This window comes from Pseudophryne corroboree, chromosome 1, assembly GCF_028390025.1.
Source record: "Pseudophryne corroboree isolate aPseCor3 chromosome 1, aPseCor3.hap2, whole genome shotgun sequence".
Lineage (NCBI taxonomy): Eukaryota > Metazoa > Chordata > Amphibia > Anura > Myobatrachidae > Pseudophryne > Pseudophryne corroboree.
In genome coordinates, this window is record NC_086444.1 from 299,447,888 (window position 1) to 299,469,826 (window position 21,939).

The 21,939-nt window shown below is 48.9% G+C and overlaps 1 protein-coding gene across 2 annotated transcripts in view; it reads left to right on the forward strand.

Annotated features, from left to right (window-relative positions):
- The window catches only part of ACAD10 (acyl-CoA dehydrogenase family member 10), a 226,918-nt gene that overhangs the window by 84,857 nt on the left and 120,122 nt on the right, over positions 1–21,939 (forward strand). For both annotated transcript variants that reach the window (XM_063964392.1, XM_063964391.1), the window contains 5 exons: positions 10,286–10,434; positions 11,363–11,557; positions 11,710–11,868; positions 13,589–13,748; positions 13,890–14,031. In XM_063964392.1, coding sequence (XP_063820462.1) covers positions 10,286–10,434; positions 11,363–11,557; positions 11,710–11,868; positions 13,589–13,748; positions 13,890–14,031 — 805 coding nt within the window. The remainder of the gene's footprint in view (positions 1–10,285; positions 10,435–11,362; positions 11,558–11,709; positions 11,869–13,588; positions 13,749–13,889; positions 14,032–21,939) is intronic.

Below are 21,939 nucleotides of genomic sequence, written 5' to 3' on the forward strand. Positions count from 1 at the left end.
ACCAAATCCACCGCATGACGTTGGGACTCCGCTGCTGGAGTCCGCACCGGTGGGGGCACGTCTTCACCTCTTCAGTCAGGTCTGGGCTCGTTCGGCACTAGATCCTTGGGTGCTAGAAATAGTGGTCCAAGGGTACAAACTGGAGTTTCAAGATGTGCCCCCTCACCGATTATTCAAATCGGCCTTACCAGCTTCTCTTCCGGAAAGGGAAGTAGTATGCGCTCGATACAAAAGCTGTGTCTGCAGCAAGTTATTGTCACGGACCCCCGTCACAACGGGGGGAAGGCTTTTATTCAAGCCTGTTCGTGGTCCCGAAGCCGGATGGCTCGGTCAGACCGATTCTGAACTTAAAATCCCTCAATTTAGATCTGAAAAGATTCAAATTCAAGATGGATCTCCAGTCTGGAAGGGGTGGATTTTATGGCGTCAGTCGACATCAACGATGCCTACTTACATGTCCCGATATAACCTCCACATCAAGCTTACCTGAGGTTTGCTGTTCAGGATTGTTATTACCAATTTCAGACGTTGCCGTTTAGTCTTTCCACGGCTCCGAGGATTTTCACCAAAGTAATGGCGGAAATGATGGTGCTCCTGCGCGCAAGCAGGGTGTCACAATTATTCCGTACTTGGACGATCTCCTGATAAAGGCGAGATCAAAGGAGCAGTTACTAAGAAACGTTGCGCTCTCCCTGACAGTCCTGCAACAACATGGTTGGATCCTAAATTTGCCAAAGTCACAGTTGGTCCCGACAACACGGCTGTCATTCTTGGGCATGATCCTGGACACGGAACTGCAGAGAGTTTTTCTCCCAGGGGAAAAAGCTCTGGAAATCCAGAACATGGTCAAGGAGATTCTGAAACCGGCAAGAGTGTCGATTCATCAATGCACTCGGGTGCTGGGGAAGATGGTGGCACTCTACGAAGCCATTCCGTTTGGCAGGTTCCATGCCAGGGTGTTTCAGTGGGACCTGTTGGACAAGTGGTCCGGGTCTCACCTGCACATGCATCGGAAAATAAGCCTATCTTCCAGGACCAGAGTATCTCTCCTGTGGTGGCTCCAAAGTTCTCACCTCCTAGAGGGACGCAGGTTCGGGATCCAGGATTGAGTCCTGGTGACCACGGATGCAAGTCTCCGAGGCTGGGGAGCAGTCACACAGGGGGAAAATTTCCAGGGAAAATGGTCAAGCCAGGAAGCTTGTCTGCACATAAACATTCTGGAATTAAGAGCCATCTACAACGGCCTGCTACAAGCGGAACATCTTCTTTGCGGTCTGCCCGTCCTGATTTAGTCGGACAACATAACAGCAGTGGCGTACATAAACCGCCAGGGTGGAACAAAGAGCAGAGCGGCGACGGCGGAGGCCACAAAAGTTCTCAGCTGGGCGGAAAAACATGCAATCGCTCTGTCAGCGGTCTTCATTACGGGCGTGGACAACTGGGAAGCAGACTTCCTCAGCAGACACGATCTCCATCCAGGAGAGTAGGGTCTTCATCAAGAAGTCTTTGCAGAAGTGATGAATCATTGGGGAATTCCTCAAATAGACATGATGGTGTTTCGCCTCAACAAGAAGCTTCAGAGATATTGTTCCAGGTCGAGGGACCCTCAAGCCAGTGCAGTGGACGCCCTGGTGACACCGTGGGTGTTTCAGTCGGTATATTTGTTCCCTCCACTTCCACTCATTCCAAAGGTGATAAGGATCAAAAGAAGAACAAGGGTTCAGGCGATACTCATTGTTCCAGATTGGCCACGGAGGTCCTGGTATCCGGATCTTCAGGAATTACTCATAGGAGATCCCTGGCCTCTTCCTCTAAGAGAGGACCTGTTACAGCAAGGGCCATGCGTGTTCCAAGACTTACCGCGGTTGCGTTTGACGGCGTGGCGGTTGAACGCCAAATCCTAGCTCGAAAGGGTATTCCCGGTGAAGTCATCCCCACTCTACTTAAAGCTAGAAAGGAAGTAACAGCGAAGCATTATCACCGTATTTGGAGAAAATATGTGTCTTGGTGTGAATCCAAGAAGGCTCCTACGGAAGAATTTCAGCTGGATCGTTTTCTCCATTTTTTGCAAGCAGGTGTGGATACAGGCCTAAAGTTAGTCTCCATTAAAGTACAGATTTCGGCCTTATCAATTTTCTTTCAAAAATAATTGCCCACCCTTTCAGAGGTTCAGACTTTCGTGAAAGGAGTGCTGCACATCCAACCTCCATTTGTGCCCCCAGTGGCACCATGGGACCTTAACGTGGTGTTGCAGTTTCTTATGTCACACTGGTTTGAACCTTTACGAAAGGTTGAGTTAAAATTTCTCACTTGGAAATTGGTCATGCTTTTGGCCCTGGCGTCCGCAAGGCGGGTGTCGGAATTAGCGGCTATCACTGACCTGGTTTGGGAGTGTTGTGGACTCGGGGTTTCTTCCGGTGACCGGGAAGAGGAACCGCAACTGGGCCGCAGCAGAGATGGCCGAATGTAAGTTTTCCTCATGCAGGATTAGGTCGGCAGACAGGAGGCACGTGTGGACGCTGGAGGTCTCCTGAAAGACAGAACTTGAAAAGGCGCTGATGAATCAGTGAAGAGTACCGGATGCTGGAGGCACAAACTGCGCTAAAGTGCACTGGGTGCTTGGAGGCACTGAGGTGCTTGTAGGCGCTGAAGTGCTTGGAGGCGCTGAAGTGCTTGGAGGCGCTGAGGTGCTTGTAGGCACTGAGGTGCTTGGAGGCGCTGAAGTGCTTGGAGGCACTGAGGTGCTTGGAGGCACTGAAGTGCTTGGAGGCACTGAGGTGATTGGAGGCACTGGAGTGCTTGGAGGCGCTGAGGCGCTTGGAGGCACTGAGGTGCTTGGAGGCGCTGAAGTGCTTGGAGGCACTGAGGTGCTTGGAGGCGCTGAAGTGCCTGGAGGCACTGAGGTGCTTGGGGGCGCTGAGGTGCTTGGAGGCACTGAGGCGCTTGGAGGCACTGAGGAGCTTGGAGGCGCTGAAGCGCATGGAGACACTGAGGAGCTTGGAGGCACTGAGGTGCTTGGAGGCGCTGAGGTGCTTGGAGGCGCTGAAGTGCTTGGAGACACTGAGGTGCTTGGAGGCGCTGAGGTGCTTGGAGGCACTGAGGTGTTTGGAGGCGCTGAAGTCCGTCTGGGAAGGCTGGAAACCACAGGAATACGGGAGCTCTGGAGATCACAACTTCTGTAGCAGAATAGATGATAATGGAGCTCTGCCCGGCGTCTGAATTTGAACTTCCTGCCAGCGTCTGATTGGGGAGCGCTTGATGACGTCACCCGCACCCGCGACGTCCACACTATGATCGCTGGACGGAGCGCCGGGAGCCGGAGACCGCCAGCGAGGACAGCCGCCCGGAGATCCAGCGCCCCCAAAGAGGTAAGTATGGCGGCCGCGGTGGCTGTATGACAGTACCCCCTCCTCTAGGAGTGGCCTCTGGACACTTTCCTGGTTTCGTAGGATGTCTAGAATGGAAAATCCGGTTTAGTCGAGGAGCTGAGACCTCAGAAGCTTTTATCCAACTTCTCTCCTCAGGACCATAACCTTTCCATTCCATCAGATATTGCAGATTCTTGTGATGGTAACGAGAGTCCAGAATAGTTTTGATCTCGAAGTCTGTTCCGGTTTCAGTTTCTACTGAGGTGGGGCTAGAAGACTTTGAATGAAAACGATTAAGGACGAGAGGACGAAGAAGAAAAACATGGAAGGCATTTGGTATACATAGGTGAGAAGGTAAACCCAACTTACAGACCACAGGATTCAGGACTTGTAGCACAGGATAAGGACCGATTAATCTTGGAGCAAACTTCATAGTGGGTACCTTTAACCGGAGATTGCGTGTGGAAAGCCATACCCTATCACCAACCTTGTATTGAGGAGCGGCTCGCCGTTTCTTATCCGCGGAGAACTTGTATCGGACAGAAACCTTTTTAAGACTAGCATGAATCTTACTCCAAATTTGTCTGAAGTGTAGTAGAGTGGAAGTCACAGCTGGTACCTCTTCTGTCGGAAGAATTGGTAATTCCGGAACTCGTGGGTGGAACCCATAGTTTGTGAAGAACGGAGACTCGCCAGTGGAAGAATGAAATGAATGGTTATGGGCAAACTCCGCCCAAGGCAACAACTCCACCCAGTTGTCCTGTGAAGGGGAGAGATAAAGGCGGAGGAAAGTCTCTAGATCTTGGTTGACTCGTTCCGTTTGTCCATTCGTTTGGGGATGATAGGCAGACGAAAATTTAAGTGTAATTTGTAAGGCTGAGCAGAGGTCTCTCCAAAACCTTGCGGTGAACTGTACCCCTCGAACAGAGACTATTTCTTGAGGTAAACCATGCAACCGAAAGTGTTCCAGGATGAACAATAAAGCCAATTTGGGAGCTGTCGGCAGACCTGTCAATGGAACGAAGTGCGCCATCTTTGAAAAGCGGTCAACAATCACCCAGATGGTATTGTAACCCTTGGAACAGGGCAATTCGGTAATGAAGTCCATGGAAATATGAGTCCAGGGTTTCATAGGAATGGACAGAGGGCGAAGCAACCCGGCAGGAGGTAGACGAGGAGATTTATGCTGCGTACACTGTGGACAAGAATTAACGTAATCCTGTACATCCTTCCTCATGGTGTCCCACCAGTAAGATCTTTGCAGAAACTTAAGCATCTTCTGGACGCCGGAATGACCAGAGAACTTGGAGATATGGGCCCAATGCAGTATTTTCGGCCGGAATTTAGTTGGTACAGACATTCTCCCAGGGGGAGGGCCCGGAGTAGTGGAAGCAGCTGAAACAGAAATTGGATTCAGAATTAAATTCCGTTCAGAAGAATCCTCTTCATCTGTGGGAGTTTGTGAACGAGAGAGTGCATCAGCTTTAGTATTGAAAGTCCCGGCCCGGTACTTGATAACAAAAGAAAATCGAGTGAAGAAAAGCGCCCATCTAGCTTGACGAGGATTCAAACACTGTGCGGTTTTAATGTACAACAAATTTTTGTGATCGGTGTAAATAGTAATCACATGTTTGGCCCCTTCTAAAAGATACCTCCACTCCTCCAAAGCGGATTTTATTGCTAAGAGCTCTTGATCACCAATAGTATAATTCCGTTCGGCCGGGGAGAACTTTCGAGAGTGGAAGCCACACGGGTGCAATTTCTTATCCGAGGAGTACTGGGAGAGAACGGCTCCGACTCCGACCGAGGATGCATCAACTTCCAGGAAAAAAGGTTCTTTGAAATTTGGTTGTTGAAGTACCGGGGCTGACATAAATGCTGATTTCAATTAGGTGAAAGCTTCCATGGCTTCGGGAGACCACAAACCCGGGTTGGAGCCCTTTCTGGTCAAGGCGGTAATGGGTGCAACTATAGTAGAGAAACCCCTAATGAATTTCCTGTAATAATTCGCAAAGCCCAGGAATCTTTGTATTGCTTTCAAAGAGAGGGGCTGAGTCCAGTCACGAATGGCAGAGAGTTTCTCCGCGTCCATGCGAAGCTCCGTCCCCGAGATGATATAACCGAGGAACGGAATTGATGTTACTTCGAAGGTACATTTGGAGATCTTAGCATAGAGATGATTCTTTCGTAAACGGTGGAGCACCTCTTTGACCTGCGTCCTGTGTTCAGCAAGATCTTTGGAAAAAATCAGTATGTCGTCTAAATATACCACAACACTTCGATATAACATGTCTCGGAAGATTTAGTTGACGAATCCCTGGAAGACGGCAGGGGCATTACTAAGGCCAAACAGCATCACCAGATATTCATAATGCCCATACCTGGTATTGAAGGCGGTCTTCCATTCATCCCCTTCTCGGATGCGTATAAGATTATAGGCCCCCCTCAAATCGAGCTTGGAGAAAACGCGGGCGCCACGAACCCTATCAAATAACTCTGTGATTAGTGGCAAGGGGTATTTATTCTTGATGGTGATATCGTTTAAGCCGCGGTAGTCGATACATGGTCTCAACCCCCGTCCTCCTTCTTCACGAAAAAGAAGCCCGCTCCAGCCGGGGAGATAGAGGGGCGAATGAATCCCTTGAGCAGATTGGACTTAATATAGTCCGACATAGCTTGAGTCTCAGGAAGTGACAGAGGATATGTGCGGCCACGGGGCGGCATCTTCCCTGGGATAAGGTCAATGGGGCAGTCCCAAGGCCTATGGGGTGGTAACTGGTCAGCCGCCTGTTCCGAAAACACATCCTTGAACCCTTGATACGCCTCCGGAATATGCTCTTCATCCGACTTAGAATAGACACGGAGCAGACAGACGGGAGTGAGACAGTTAGCGTGACAAAAAAAACTCCAAGACAGAATTTGAGAAGACTTCCAATCAATGTGGGGATTATGAATTTTGAGCCAAGGCATTCCGAGGACCAGATCATGATGCATTTCCGGAATCACCAAGAATTCCAGACATTCTTGATGTAGAGCTCCGACCTGCAGCTTAACTGGCTCCGTGCGCCACGTTATGAGACCCTTGGATATTCTAGTACCATTGATAGGCGTCAACGATATAGGCCGCTCGATAGGCCGTACCTTTAAATCCATGCTTTGGACACCGGAAGAAGAAACGAAGTTCCCCACAGCTCCGGAATCCAACAGGGCCTCACAAGACTTGGAGACTGACTTGGTGATTAAAGACACAGGAAGCAAACAATCCAAAGTCGGAGAAGATTTAGTCGTGACCCCCAACTTGACTCCTCCGGAACAAGCTAGGCCTGCCCGTTTCCCGGACGGAATTTGCAGAATTTGATAAAGTGATCAGCGGCCCCGCAGTACAGACAGAGCTTGCCCTCACGACGACGCTGTCGTTGTTCCGGAGACAATCGGGACCGGTTAATCTGCATGGGTTCGTCCGGACTTGGTACCACTGCTTGCCTAGAGGGAGGAAGCCGGAACCTGGAACGCTCCGATCGACTACGTTCACCTCCACGTTCCTGCATCCGGAGATCCACATTGACGCAGAGAGAAGTCAGTTCCTCTAACGAATCTGGGAGTTCCCTAGTGACCAACTCGTCCTTCAGGCGATCAGAGAGACCGTTCCAGAAAGCAGCTCTCAGGGCGTCATTATTCCAGTGAAGTTCAGAAGCAATGGTCTGAAAATAACCACGTACTGGCCCACGGATCGGGAGCCCTGACGGATGCGTAGCAAGTCAGAAGAGGCCGTGGTCATCCTGCCGGGCTCGTCGAAAATTCTTCGGAAAGACGTGATGAATTCAGTGTAATTGGAAACCAATGAATCAGATCGTTCCCATAGTGGAGACACCCAATCCAATGCAGATCCCTCAAGCAAAGAAATAATATATGCCACCTTGGACCGGTCTGTGGGAAAATTATGTGCGAGTAGCTCAAAATGAACTTTGCATTGGTTTAAGAAACCTCGACAATTTTTTGGATTCCCATTATAACGGGAAGTAGTAGGGAGCTGAAGATGCGGACTGATACCAGCCGATGGTTGAACATTGCTGGGAGCGGCAACTGGTGCGGCTACGGGAACTGGGGCCGGAATTACAGAAGCTAAGGATGCTTGAATCTGATCCAAAAGACCGGACAACTCCTGGAGGTACTGCATCACTTGGCCCTGTGCTGCTTCCTGACTTTGCACGCGGGAAGCCAAATTCTGGATGGCACTTGAGTCCGTGTTCCGATCCCCCGGGTCCATGTGGCCTGAGTATACTATCACTGACCTGGTTTGGGAGTGTTGTGGACTCGGGGTTTCTTCCGGTGACCGGGAAGAGGAACCGCAACTGGGCCGCAGCAGAGATGGCCGAATGTAAGTTTTCCTCATGCAGGATTAGGTCGGCAGACAGGAGGCACGTGTGGACGCTGGAGGTCTCCTGAAAGACAGAACTTGAAAAGGCGCTGCTGAATCAGTGAAGAGTACCGGATGCTGGAGGCACAAACTGCGCTAAAGTGCACTGGGTGCTTGGAGGCGCTGAAGTGCTTGGAGGCACTGAGGTGCTTGGAGGCGCTGAAGTGCTTGGAGGCGCTGAGGTGCTTGGAGGCGCTGAGGTGCTTGGAGGCGCTGAGGTGCTTGGAGGCGCTGAAGCGCTTGGAGGCGCTGAGGCGCTTGGAGGCACTGAAGTGCTTGGAGGCGCTTGGAGGCGCTGAAGTGCTTGGAGGCGCTGAGGTGCTTGGAGGCGCTGAGGTGCTTGGAGGCGCTGAAGTGCCTGGAGGCGCTGAGGCGTTTGGAGGCGCTGAAGTGCTTGGAGGCACTGAGGTGCTTGGAGGCACTGAGGCGCGCTGAGGCGCTTGGGGGCACTGAGGTGCTTGGAGGCGCTGAAGTGCTTGGAGACACTGAGGTGCTTGAAGGCGCTGTGGTGCTTGGAGGCACTGAGGTGTTTGGAGGCGCTGAAGTCCGTCTGGGAAGGCTGGAAACCACAGGAATACGGGAGCTCTGGAGATCACAACTTCTGTAGCAGAATAGATGATACTCAGGTGCCGGAGCTCTGCCCGGCATCTGAATTTGAACTTCCCGCCAGCGTCTGATTGGGGAGCGCTTGATGACGTCACCCGCACCCGCGACGTCCACACTATGAGCGCTGGACGGAGCGCCGGGAGCCGGAGACCGCCAGCGAGGACAGCCACCCGGAGATCCAGCGCCCCCGGAGAGGTAAGTACGGCGGCCGCGGCGTCTGCATGACAGCGGCTTTGTCTCACAAGAGCCCCTATTTGATCTTCCATGTGTATAGAGCGGAATTGAGAACTCGTCAGCAATTTCTGCCAAAGGTGGTTTCTTCGTTTCACATGAACCAACCTATTGTGGTGCCTGTGACTACTGAAGCCTTGGCTGATTCGAAGTCTCTCGATGTAGTCAGAGCTTTGAAAATTTATGTCGCCAGAACGGCTCAGATTAGGAAAACAGAGGCTCTGTTTATCCTGTATGCTCCCAACAAAATTGGGGCTCCTGCTTCTAAGCAGACTACTGCACGCTGGATCTGTAATACGATTCGGCATGCTCATTCTACGGCTGGATTGCCGTTACCGATATCAGTGAAGGCCCATTCTACCAGGAAGGTGGGCTCATCTTGGGCGGCTGCCCGAGGAGTCTCGGCGGTTCAACTTTGCCGAGCAGCCACTTGGTCGGGTTCAAACACTTTTGCTAAGTTCTACAAGTTTGATACCCTGGCTGATGAGGACCTTATATTTGCTCAATCGGTGCTGCAGAGTCGTCTGCACTCTCCCGCCCGGTCTGGAGCTTTGGTATAAACCCCATGGTCCTTTTGGAGTCCCCAGCATCCTTAGGACGTATGAGAAAATAGGATTTTAATACCTACCGGTAAATAATTTTCTCTTAGTCCGTAGAGGATGCTGGGCGCCCGTCCCTGTGCGGACTCTATATGCTGTACTTGTTGATAGTTATTGCTTTTGTTACACAAAGGTGGTGTTTCGGTTATGTTCAGCCTTTTGCTGTTTTTGGTTCATGCTGTTAACTGGTATTTTCTTAAAAAGCCATGTTGTACGGTGTGTTGTGGTGAGAGCTGCTATGTATGTCACCCTTAGTTTAACAAAAATCCTTTTCCTCGAAATGTCCGTCTCCCTGGGCACAGTTCCTATAACTGAGGTCTGGAGGAGGGGCATAGAGGGAGGAGCCAGTTCACACCCATTTAAAGTCTTAAAGTGCCCATGTCTCCTGCGGATCCCGTCTATACCCCATGGTCCTTTTTGGAGTCCCCAGCATCCTCTATGGACTAAGAGAAAAGGATTTACCGGTAGGTATTAAAATCCTATTATTAGCCATAGTGTATATTTACTTTTACATTTAAAAATGTCATTATTTTTGTTCTATCCCAGTTGTTTAATGTTGTTGCACTGCATTCTATGAATGTCATATTCATTTACTCTCTGTATCCTGGGGCCAGTACTTCATGTGGTCATTCTGATTTGATGTTTGGAAGAATTTACAAATACTTCTTTTGTACGTTTGGCTGCAGGGTATCAGCTATTTGATGTGGATACTGACGTTAGAGCGCCTCACCATTGTTTATGTTTGATCCCTGCAGCACTGCCTTGTACATGTAACTGCTCTCAGTAATTGTCACTGGTCTACAGCACATACCGTAGTTATGACTACTTATCACACAAAGTGGTGGAAGTGCCTTTTCTCTGATGTCATAAAGCCATTTATCCAATATGTTTTTATTATAGATTTATGATTTCTATAAATAATAAAAATGTCTGCAGACGCTAATAAATCATTGTATTGGTGGGATCTGCATACATGGTGAGTTCCCTCACATTGGCCAGAGTTGTCTTTGTATGTATTAACATATGGTAGCAGCTAAAATGGGTTCACTGCTTTTGTTGTTCAGAGTGGGAAATCCGTAACAACGTTCGTAACGATACAATAAAACAAGCCATTCTAACTGGTGGAGATAACGGGCCATGGGTCAAATATATGAGAGGAGAGTTATCGGCTCAAGGCTTTGTGAAAGAATTTGGAAACCTCTGCTCAAAGATAGTGAGTATTAAAAGTTATTGCTTCTCGTCTGTTTTATTGGGGCATGTAGGACATTGTGTCTTTTGATGTGTCAAATTGCACAATTGCCGCAGCATTGCAAGCAGCGCTACACATATGAGGTTGGTAAGCACAATACATGTGGCAAGTAAAATACACTTACAATAAGTAGGCAGTGGTTGTGCATATTTAAAATCCATATTTTCTTCCCATTCACATTCAGCGCACATTCAAAAAGTTTCTCTAATGCAAGGTGAATTGATTACTCTACCATGTGCTGTCTTTTGAGGTAACACATCACATTGTGTCAAGCAGGGACGTGTGGTGAGGTAAATGGCTCAGGAGGCACTGGCTGGTACCCGAGCAAGATTTACACACAATATATGAGCCTAAGGGTACATGTGGGCATTATACACAGGTGAAGCAGTATATACTGCTGAAAATTTGGTGAGTTTTGATTAGGAATGTGCGGAAAAGGTATATTCTTTGTATTTTTATATACTTTATACAATCAAAACTCTGGTTTAAACATTAGTATGACAGGAAAGGCTCTGCCTCACCTACCTCACCCCACTGCACTGCATTGGTGTCAAGTATGTTTCCCAAAGAATGATATTAATATTCCCCGCAACACATTTTTGAGAGAACAATACGATGCATGTTAATGTGCTTTATGAATACAGTAACCATGTGTAAGACTTAAATGGCTCAACAGTATCTGTGGCCTGAATGGAGTTAAACGTCAACCACCTACAGAAAACGCACACACGTGGCTGAGTAGTGGCGATCTGCATGTTGATACCTGTGCTCAGGACACAGTTGCTTTACTCTGCAATGCAAGTAGTTGTAACACGGGAAGTGTGCTCATGTTTGATAAATGTGTAGACAAGACATACAGTTGTGGCAATCACATTCCTCATAAATATTGTAGGCAGGATGTCCAGTTCCCGTTCACAGTTTCCTCACCGACCTCACCAGTAAAGAGATGGCAAAGCAGATTCCTGAAATGACTGCAGCTATTCAGTGTATCCGAGCTGAAGGGCTCAAAACTGCTGTTCTGAGCAACAACTTCTTTCTACATGGTGGAGAAAGTTTCCTGCCAGTAGACCGCTCACAGTTTGATGTGGTAAGGATAATTATCGTCTGAATTCTGATAGCAGTACCACCGTGTTCCTCCCAGCAATCATAGATGGTGGACTGCATATTATGATCATTTCAATTTATTGTAGAGCGTTGTGATGGAACTTGCGTAATTCTCACAGATGTGTGTTATTGTAGATTGTTGAGTCTTGCATTGAAGGCGTGTGTAAACCAAACCCTCGTATCTACCAGCTGTGCGCAGAGCGGCTCAGTATTCTTCCCGCAGAGGCCATATTTCTGGATGACATAGGACATAATTTGAAAGCTGCCGCCCAACTGGGTTTCACTACAATAAAGGCAAGTGGCTGTCTACATTGTATACACCTTTGAGAAAAATAACTGAATAAAAAGGTTAGAAACCTAACCTAACGGACCTTTAGCTGAACTAAACAAACCAAGTCATAATGCTGATTATTCTGCTGAGGTGACAGCAATACTTTACAGCAGGGGTGGGGAACCTTTTTTCTACCAAGGGCCATTTGGATATTTATAAAAACCTTCGGGGGCCATACAAAAATTATCAACTTAAAAATTGGCCTGCCCACATTAGATATGACCCCTAGTAGCACCGCTCACACATACACACGCCCCGCTCCTGCTTCCGGACCCTTGCTCTCTGCCTGGCTGCAGGCTCCTCAGAACTATGGGAGAGACATCATGACATCATGACATCTCTCCCATAGCACCGCACAGGCGCACACGCACACTGCCAGAGCTCAGGAGTGAGCTGCTGAGGGGAAGAAGCCGGGCGACCGCTAGTAACAAAATCTCAGCGGGCGCTCGGTATCTCCCTTGGTTAGGTGAGCCTGGGAGGGCCGGATCAAGTGGCTTTGTGGGCCATATACGACACGCGGGCCTGAGGTTCCCCAACCCTGCTTTACAGGGACCTCATGTTGCAGCAGACCACTGATCACTATAATTCTTCTCTTTTTTATTTTTCCTATGCAATTTAGAATTATTCTAGTCAATCTCGTATTTATAGGTCAAATAGATATGATATGAATAGTTATTAACAGAAGTATGTTATTTTTATACTCACTGTATTGCATCTGGGCTGATTCTGGGGCATAATTTGTATGGAATATATGTCAATGTCGGTTAACTCCAATGCTTTTTTTCTGTATACAATGTAAATTGGGTGGTTCTGTATCAAAAAATGTGTTCTGTAGTACAATAAAAAGGAAAAGTGTTCCGTCCAGTGCATTCCTGCCTGCATTACAGATATATGTATATAACTGATAAATCGCTGTACTTTCATGTCAACTGTGTCATTTGCTAAAACAAAAGGCAGTAAGTGAGTTATCGGAAACAAATAAAACTTCAGATGACATCACACTATGCCAGGGGTCGGCAATTACTTCAGTTAGGGGACCACTGGGCAGGTTTTGTCATAACCTTTCCCTGACTCCCCTGTGTGGCTCAGATCTTTCTGCTCTTCTTGCAGGTTACACAGGACATTACAAACTGGGATTCAGTCTGTAACTCCCACTCTCTCTATACTCAGCAGTGCTTGCTAACAGGCTGGTCTCTGAGAGCGATGTGTATTTGGCTGTTTAGCTCCAGACGTAAGAGCTGTTGGGAGCTGTAGTTTATTGTGATCACTGCGCTGACTTGGAACAGCTACAGTACAAGCACAGGTGCTACATAGTGAATTGGGCCATCCCCAATTGCCTTGCGGGCAGCAACCTGCTTCCAGGCCGTATTTTGCTCATCCCTGAAATATACCATGTCAACAATGATTTTGCCCTTTTAAAGATCATTCTTCTGAAATATAAAATGATGTATTTTGTGTGTCCTTATTCAAAACTTATGTATTAATTGTAAATGCTCTTTATACAATTTCCTGTATACATTTATAGTATGATCTAATTGACAGTGATCTCTTTAGGCGGCACTTAGTATACTGATTCGAAGGGAAGCATAAAAAAAGGTTTACTGAAATGATGACTTTTGTTTCTGATTACAAAATAATTTTGTGCTAATTTTTCAAAGTGGTACTGTTTTTTATGTTATGCAGGTTAATAATGTCACAGAAGCTCTGGAAGATTTAGAAAACCTCTTAGGATTTCCATTAAGAGAGTTTGTTCCAAACACTCGTTCTGTGAGGCCCACTATGGATATTCCAAGAGATTCCTTAAATAAGTATCTGGAAAGTCTATTTGGAGAGGAATCGTCCGGTAGGTAGCTGTCACAGCAAAAATCAGATGCCTTCATTAATGGCATGTAAACAGTTACAGTTAGGCATATGCATTGTTATGTTCCCCCGCTGGTGCAAAACCCTTTTCCTTTTTTTTTTGTGTCTCTTTGAAATCTTGCAGGTCCCCTGCTTGTCCGGCAGTTCAGTCATGGACAGTCCAACCCTACTTATTATGTTAAATTTAATGGAAAAGAGCTTGTACTGCGTAAAAAACCTCCAGGAAAGCTGCTGCCTGCAGCCCATGCTGTAGAGAGAGAATATAGGTAGGTGTAGTTTCATGGACCGATTCAGAAGTGATGCAAGTCAGACACAATTACACCTGCACTGCGTGCACAAAGAACTGATTCCATAGAGAGCATGCTTATGACTTTCCCCGTCCTGCTGATGGTTTCCACTGCAGTGCGGGGAAGAGACATAGGGGGTTATCCAATTAGAAGTAATATGATACGCGATCGCGGCTAATGCTCCCGCACCTATCTCCTGGAAAAAACGGTTTATTGTATACTGTGCGCTCCCATTTTTCACATCTATCCTGTTACAAAATGGCGTAAACAGGATTTGCGCGATAATTTAGCCTCGAAACCGGAGATAAGTATAGGAGAAAATGTACCGCAAAAAAGCCATACTAATAGTGGAAAACATAGATGTTTATTAGTGGCCATAATAAAACTATTTGGTGTAATTAAATTGGGGCAAATGGCAGTTTATATGCATATTTTTTTTAAATGTACACTTTTTTTTCATATTTAAAAAAAATAGGAAAAGATATATAGAGAGCATACGCTTGCCTTTCCCCTCCCTACTAACAGTTTCTACTGCAGTGCGAGGGAGAGACGTAGGGGGTCATTCCGAGTTGATCGCTCGCTATGGTTTTTCGCAGCGTGGCGATCATGACAGAACGGGGCTAATCTGTGCATGCATATGCACCGCAATGCGCAGGCGCGTTGTACGAGTACAAATTGGTTAGTTACCCAGCGATGGCTTCTATGACGATTCCGTTTGCACAGCCGGTCGCAAAGAGATTGACAGATGGGCGTTTGTGGGTGTCCATTTTCTGGGAGTGTTTGGCAAAACGCAGGCGTGTCCAGGCGTTTGCAGGGCGGGTGTCTGACGTCAATCCCGGGAATAAAAACACTGAAGTGATCGCAAGGACTGAGTAAGTCCAGACCTACTCTGAAACTGCACAAAATGTTTTTGCAAAGCTCCGCTGCAAAGACGTTCGCACACTTGCAAAGTGAAAATACACTCCCCCGTGGGCGATGACTATGCGTTTGCACGGCTGATAAAAGTAGCTAGCGGGCGATCAATTCGGAATGAGGGCCATAGAGAGCATGTACATGCCTTTCCCCTCCCTGCTGTTTCCACCGCAGTGCAGGGGAGAGACATGCATGTGCCTTTCCCCTCCCTGCTAACAGTTTCCACTGCAATGCCGGGAAGAGACATAGAGAGCATACGTGTACCTTTCCCCTCCCTTCTAACAGTTTCCACCGCAGTGTGGGGGAGAGACATGGGGGTATATTCAATAACTGTTGGAAGCTGCCATCTTGTCGGAAAGACGGCAGCTTCAGACAGTTTTTGGTGGGAAGTGGTTCCAACCTATTCATTACAGCCCCGTTTCTCTGACGTCCTAAGTGGATGCTGGGACTCCGTAAGGACCATGGGGAATAGCGGCTCCGCAGGAGACTGGGCACAACTAAAGAAAGCTTTAGGACTACCGGTGTGCACTGGCTCCTCCCACTATGACCCTCCTCCAGACCTCAGTTAGAATCTTGTGCCCGGCTGAGCTGGATGCACACTAGGGGCTCTCCTGAGCTCCTAGAAAAGAAAGTATATTTTAGGTTTTTTATTTTCAGTGAGATCTGCTGGCAACAGACTCACTGCTACGAGGGACTAAGGGGAGAAGAAGCGAACCTACCTGACTGGAGATAGTTTGGGCTTCTTAGGCTACTGGACACCATTAGCTCCAGAGGGATCGAACACAGGACCCGACCTCGATCGTTCGGTCCCGGAGCCGCGCCGCCGTCCCCCTTACAGAGCCAGAAGCATGAAGATGGTCCTGGAAATCGGCGGCAGAAGACTTCGGTCTTCAACAAGGTAGCGCACAGCACTGCAGCTGTGCGCCATTGCTCCTCATGCACACCTCACACTCCGGTCACTGATGGGTGCAGGGCGCTGGGTAGGGGCGCCCTGAGCAGCAATATGAATACCTTGGCTGGCAAAAAATCACAATATATAGTCCCAGAGGCTATATATGTGATAAATACCCCTGCGAGAATCCATGAAAAAAGCGGGAGAAAAGTCAGCCGAAAAAGGGGCGGGGCTATCTCCCTCAGCACACTGGCGCCATTTTTTCTTCACAGTGCAGCTGGAAGACAGCTCCCCAGGCTCTCCCCTGTAGTTTTCAGGCTCAAAGGGTTAAAAAGAGAGGGGGGGCACTAAATTTAGGCGCAATATGTGTATACAAGCAGCTATTGGGGGAAAAATCACTCAGTTATAGTGTTAATCCCTGCATTATATAGCGCTCTGGTGTGTGCTGGCATACTCTCTCTCTGTCTCCCCAAAGGACTTTGTGGGGTCCTGTCCTCAGTCAGAGCATTCCCTGTGTGTGTGCGGTGTGTCGGTACGGCTGTGTCGACATGTTGGATGAGGAAGGTTACGTGGAGGCGGAGCAGAGGCCGATAAATGGGATGTCGCCCCCTGTGGGGCCGACATCAGAGTGGATGGATAGGTGGAAGGTATTAACCGACAATGTCAACTCCTTACATAAAAGGCTGGATGACGTAACAGCTGTGGGACAGCCGGCTTCTCAGCCCGCGCCTGCCCAGGCGTCTCAAAGGCCATCAGGGGCTCAAAAAACGCCCGTTACCTCAGATGGCAGACACAGATGTCGACACGGAGTCTGACTCCAGTGTCGACAAGATTGAGACATATACACAATCCACTAGGAACATCGTTTGCATGATCTCGGCAATAAAAAAATGTGTTACACATTTCTGACATGAACCCAAGTACCACATAAAAGGGGTTTTATGTTTGGGGAGAAAAAGCAGCCAGTGTTTTGTTCCCCCATCAGATGAGTGAATGAAGTGTGTAAAGAAGCGTGGGTTCCCCCGATAAGAAACTGGTAATTTCTAAAAAGTTACTGATGGCGTACCCTTTCCCGCCAGAGGATAGGTCACGTTGGGAGATATCCCCTATGGTGGATAAGGCGCTCACACGTTTGTCAAAAAAGGTGGCACTGCCGTCTTAGGATACGGCCACTTTGAAGGAGCCTGCTGAAAAAAAGCAGGAGGCTATCCTGAAGTCTGTATATACACACTCAGGTACTATACTGAGACCTGCAATTGCCTCAGCATGAATAGTGCTGCTGCAGCGTGGTCTGATACCCTGTCAGTTATATTAATACCCTAGACAGAGATAATATTTTGCTAACATAGAGCATATTAAAGACGTCGTCTTATATATGAGGGATGCACAGAGGGATATTTGCCGGCTGGCATCCAGAATTAAGGCAATGTCCATTCTGCCAGGAGGGTATTAGAGACCCGGCAGTGGACAGGTGATGCTGACTTTAAAAGGCACATGGAGATTCTGCCTTATAAGGGTGAGGAATTGTTTGGGGATGGTCTCTGGGACCTCGTATCCACAGCAACAGCTGGGAAGAAATTTTTTTACCTCAGGTTTCCTCACAGCCTAAAAAATAACCGTATTTTCAGGTACAGTCCTTTCGGCTTCAGAAAAGCAAGCGGGTCAAAGGCGCTTCCTTTCTGCACAGAGACAAGGGGAGAAGAAAAAAGCTGCACCAGACAGCCAGTTCCCAGGATTAAAAATCTTCCCCCGCTTCCTCTGAGTCCACCGCATGACGCTGGGGCTCCACAGGTGGAGACAGGTGCGGTGGGGGCGCGTCTCGGGAACTTCAGGGACCAGTGGGCTTGCCCACAGGTGGATCCCTAGGTTCTGCAAGTAGTATCACAGGGATACAAGCTGGAGTTCGAGGCGACTCCCCCTCGCCGTTACCTCTCATCAGCCTTGCCTGCTGCCCTCGGAGAAAGGGAGGTAGTACTGGCGGCAATTCACAAGCTGTACTTCCAGCAGGTGAAATCAAGGTACCCCTCCTTCAACAAGGCCGGGGTTACTATTCCAAAATGTTTGTGGTACCGAAACCAGACGGTTCGGTGAGACCCATTCTAAAATTGAAATCCTTGAACACTTATATACGAAGGTTCAAGTTCAAAATGGAATCGCTCAGGGCGATTATTGCAAGCCTGGAGAATTTCATGGTATCACTGGACATCAAGGATACTTACCTGCATGTCCCTATTTACCCTCCTCACCAGGAGTACCTCAAAATTGTGGTACAGGATTGTCATTACCAATTCCAGACGTTGCCGTTGGTCTGTCCCCGGCACCGAGGGTATTTACCAAGGTAATGGCCGAAATAATTATCCCGTACTTGGACGATCTCCTTATAAAGACGAGGTCCAGGGAGCAGTTGTTCGACGGAGTAGCACTATCTCGGGAAGTGCTACAACAGCACGGCTGGATTCTGAATGTTCCAAAGTCGCAGCTGGTTCCTACGACGCGTCTACTGTTCCTGGGTATGGTTCTGGACACAGAACAAGAAAAATGGGTTTCTCCCGGAGGAGAAGTCCAAGGAGTTGTCGTCTCTAGACAGAGACCTCCTAATACAAATACAGGTGTCGGTGCATCAATGCACGCGAGCCGTGGAAAAGATGGTAGCTTCTTACGAAGAAATTCCATTCGGCAGGTTTCATGCAAGGATCTTCCAGTGGGATCTGTTGGACAAGTGGTCCGGGTCGCATCTTCAGATGCATTTGGGGATAACCCTGTCTCCAAGGGCCAGGGTGTCGCTGTTGTGGTGGCTGCAGAGTGCTCATCTTCTAGAGGGCCACAGATTCGGCATACAGGACTGGGTCCTGGTGACCACGGATGCCAGCCTTCGAGGCTGGGGGGCAGTCACACAGGGAAGAAACTTCCAAGGACTATGGACAAGTCAGGAGACTTCCCTACACATAAATATTCTGGAACTAAGGGCCATTTACAATGCCCTAAGTCAGGCTAGACCCCTGCTTCAACACCGGCCGGTGCTGATCCAGTCAGACAACATCACGGCGGTCGCTCATGTAAACCGACAGGGCGGCACAAGAAGCAGGATGGCGATGGCAGAAGCCACAAGGATTCTCCGATGGGCGGAAAATCATGTGTTAGCACTGTCAGCAGTGTTCATTCCCGGAGTGGACAACTGGGAAGCAGACTTTCTCAGCAGACACGACCTCCACCCGGGAGAGTGGGGACTTCATCCAGAAGTCTTCCAAATGATTGTACACCGTTGGGAAAGGCCACAGGTGGACATGATGGCGTCCCACCTCAACAAAAAGCTAAAAAGATATTGCGCCAGGTCAAGGGACCCTCAGGCGATAGCTGTGGACGCTCTGGTAACACCGTGGGTGTACCAGTCGGTGTATGTGTTCCCTTCTCTGCCTCTCATACCCAGGGTAATGAGAATAATAAGAAGGAGAGGGGTAAGAACTATACTCATTGTTCTGGATTGGCCAAGAAGAGCTTGGTACCCAGAACTCCAAGAAATGATCTCAGAGGACCCATGGCCTCTGCCGCTCAGACAGGACCTGCTGCAGCAGGGGGCCTGTCTGTTCCAAGACGTACCGCGGCTGCGTTTGACGGCATGGCGGTTGAACGCCGGATCCTGAAGGAAAAGGGCATTCCGGAGGAAGTTATCCCTACGCTAATTAAAGCTAGGAAAGAAGTGAACGCAAACCATTATCACCGCATATGGCGGAAATATGTTGCGTGCTGTGAGGCCAGGAAGGCCCCAACGGAGGAATTTCAGCTAGGTCGATTTCTGCACTTCCTACAGTCAGGGGTGACTATGGGCCTAAAATTGGGTTCCATTAAGGTCCAGATTTCGGCTCTATCGATTTTCTTCCAAAATAGAACTGGCTTCACTGCTTGAAGTTCAGACTTTTGTTAAGGGAGTGCCGCATAGTCAGCCCCCGTTTGTGCCTCCAGTGGCACCGTGGGATCTCAACGTGGTGTTGGATTTCCTGAAGTCGCATTGGGTTGAGCCACTTAAATCCGTGGAACTAAAATACCTCTCGTGGAAAGTGGTCATGCTGTTGGCCTTGGCGTCGGCCAGGCGTGTATCAGTATTAGCGGCTCATGCAAAAGCCCTTATCTAATTTTTTTATATGGATAGGGCGGAGTTGATGACCCGTTCCCAATTCCTTCCTAAGATGGTATCAGTTTTTCATGTGAACCAACCTATTGTGGTGCCTGCGGCTACTTGGGACTTGGAGGATTCCAAGTTACTGGACGTAGTCAGGGCCCTGAAAAATATATGTTTCCTGGACGGCTGGAGTCAGGATAACTGACTCGCTATTTATCCTGTATGCACCCAACAAGCTGGGTGCTCCTGCTTCTAAGCAGACTATTGCTCGCTGGATCTGTAGCACGATTCAACTTGCACATTCTGCGGCTGGACTGCCGCACCCTAAATCTGTAAAAGCCCATTCCACGAGGAAAGTGGGCTCTTCTTGGGCGGCTGCCCGAGGGGTCTCGGCTTTACAAATTTGCCGAGCTGTTACTTGGTCGGGTTCAAACACTTTTGCAAGAGTCTACAAGTTTGATACCCTGGCTGAGGAGGACCTAAAGTTTGCTCATTCGGTGCTGCAGAGTCATCCGCACTCTCCCGCCCGTTTGGGAGCTTTGGTATAATCCCCATGGTCCTTACGGAGTCCCAGCATCCACTTAGGACGTCAGAGAAAATAAGATTTTACTCACCGGTAAATCTATTTCTCGTAGTCCGTAGTGGATGCTGGGCGCCCATCCCAAGTGCGGATTGTCTGCAAAACTTGTATATAGTTATTGCCTAACTAAAGGGTTATTGTTGAGCCATCTGTTGAGAGGCTCAGTTATATTTCATACTGTTAACTGGGTATAGTATCACGAGTTATACGGTGTGATTGGTGTGGCTGGTATGAGTCTTACCCGGGATTCAAAATCCTTCCTCATTGTGTCAGCTCTTCCGGGCACAGTATCCTAACTGAGGTCTGGAGGAGGGTCATAGTGGGAGGAGCCAGTGCACACCAGGTAGTCCTAAAGCTTTCTTTAGTTGTGCCCAGTCTCCTGCGGAGCTGCTATTCCCCATGGTCCTTACGGAGTCCCAGCATCCACTACGGACTACGAGAAATAGATTTACCGGTGAGTAAAATCTTATTTTTTTCCGACAAGTCGGGAAACCCGACTTGTGGGAATGCTGTCGGAATGCACGCTGATCGGCAGCTTCAGCCGCCGATCAGCGTGCATTGTCGGAAGCGGGGTCAAACCCGACAGGCTTTAGCCCCGTTTCTGACAAACTCAATCTGACTTGAAAACAAGTGCTTGAAAACAACTGCTTCCACTGCAGTGCAATGAAGAGATCGAGAGAGCATACGCGTGCCTTTCCCCCTCCTACTAACTGCCTCCACTGCAGTGCGGGGAAGAGACATAGAGAGCATACACATGCCTTTTCCCTCCACACTAACAGTTTCCACCGCAGTGTGGGGGAGAGACACAGAGAGCATGTGCGTGCCTTTCCCCTCCCTGCTGTTTCCACCGCAGTGCGGGGGAGAGACACAGAGAGCATGTGCGTGCCTTTCCCCTCCCTGCTGTTTCCACCGCAGTGTGGGGGAGAGACACAGAGAGCATGTGCGTGCCTTTCCCCTCCCTGCTGTTTCCACCGCAGTGTGGGGGAGAGACACAGAGAGCATGTGCGTGCCTTTCCCCTCCCTGCTGTTTCCACCGCAGTGCGGGGGAGAGACACAGAGAGCATGTGCGTGCCTTTCCCCTCCCTGCTGTTTCCACCGCAGTGCGGGGGAGAGACACAGAGAGCATGTGCGTGCCTTTCCCCTCCCTGCTGTTTCCACCGCAGTGCGGGGGAGAGACACAGAGAGCATGTGCGTGCCTTTCCCCTCCCTGCTGTTTCCACCGCAGTGCGGGGGAGAGACAGAGAGAGCATGCGCATGCCTTTCCTGTTCCTGCCAACTGTTTCCACCGAAGTTTGGGGGCGGGACATAGCATGCGCTTGCCTTTCCCCTCACTGGTAATGGTTTCCACCGCAGTGCGGGGGAGAGACCTAGAAGACCTAGAAGTTG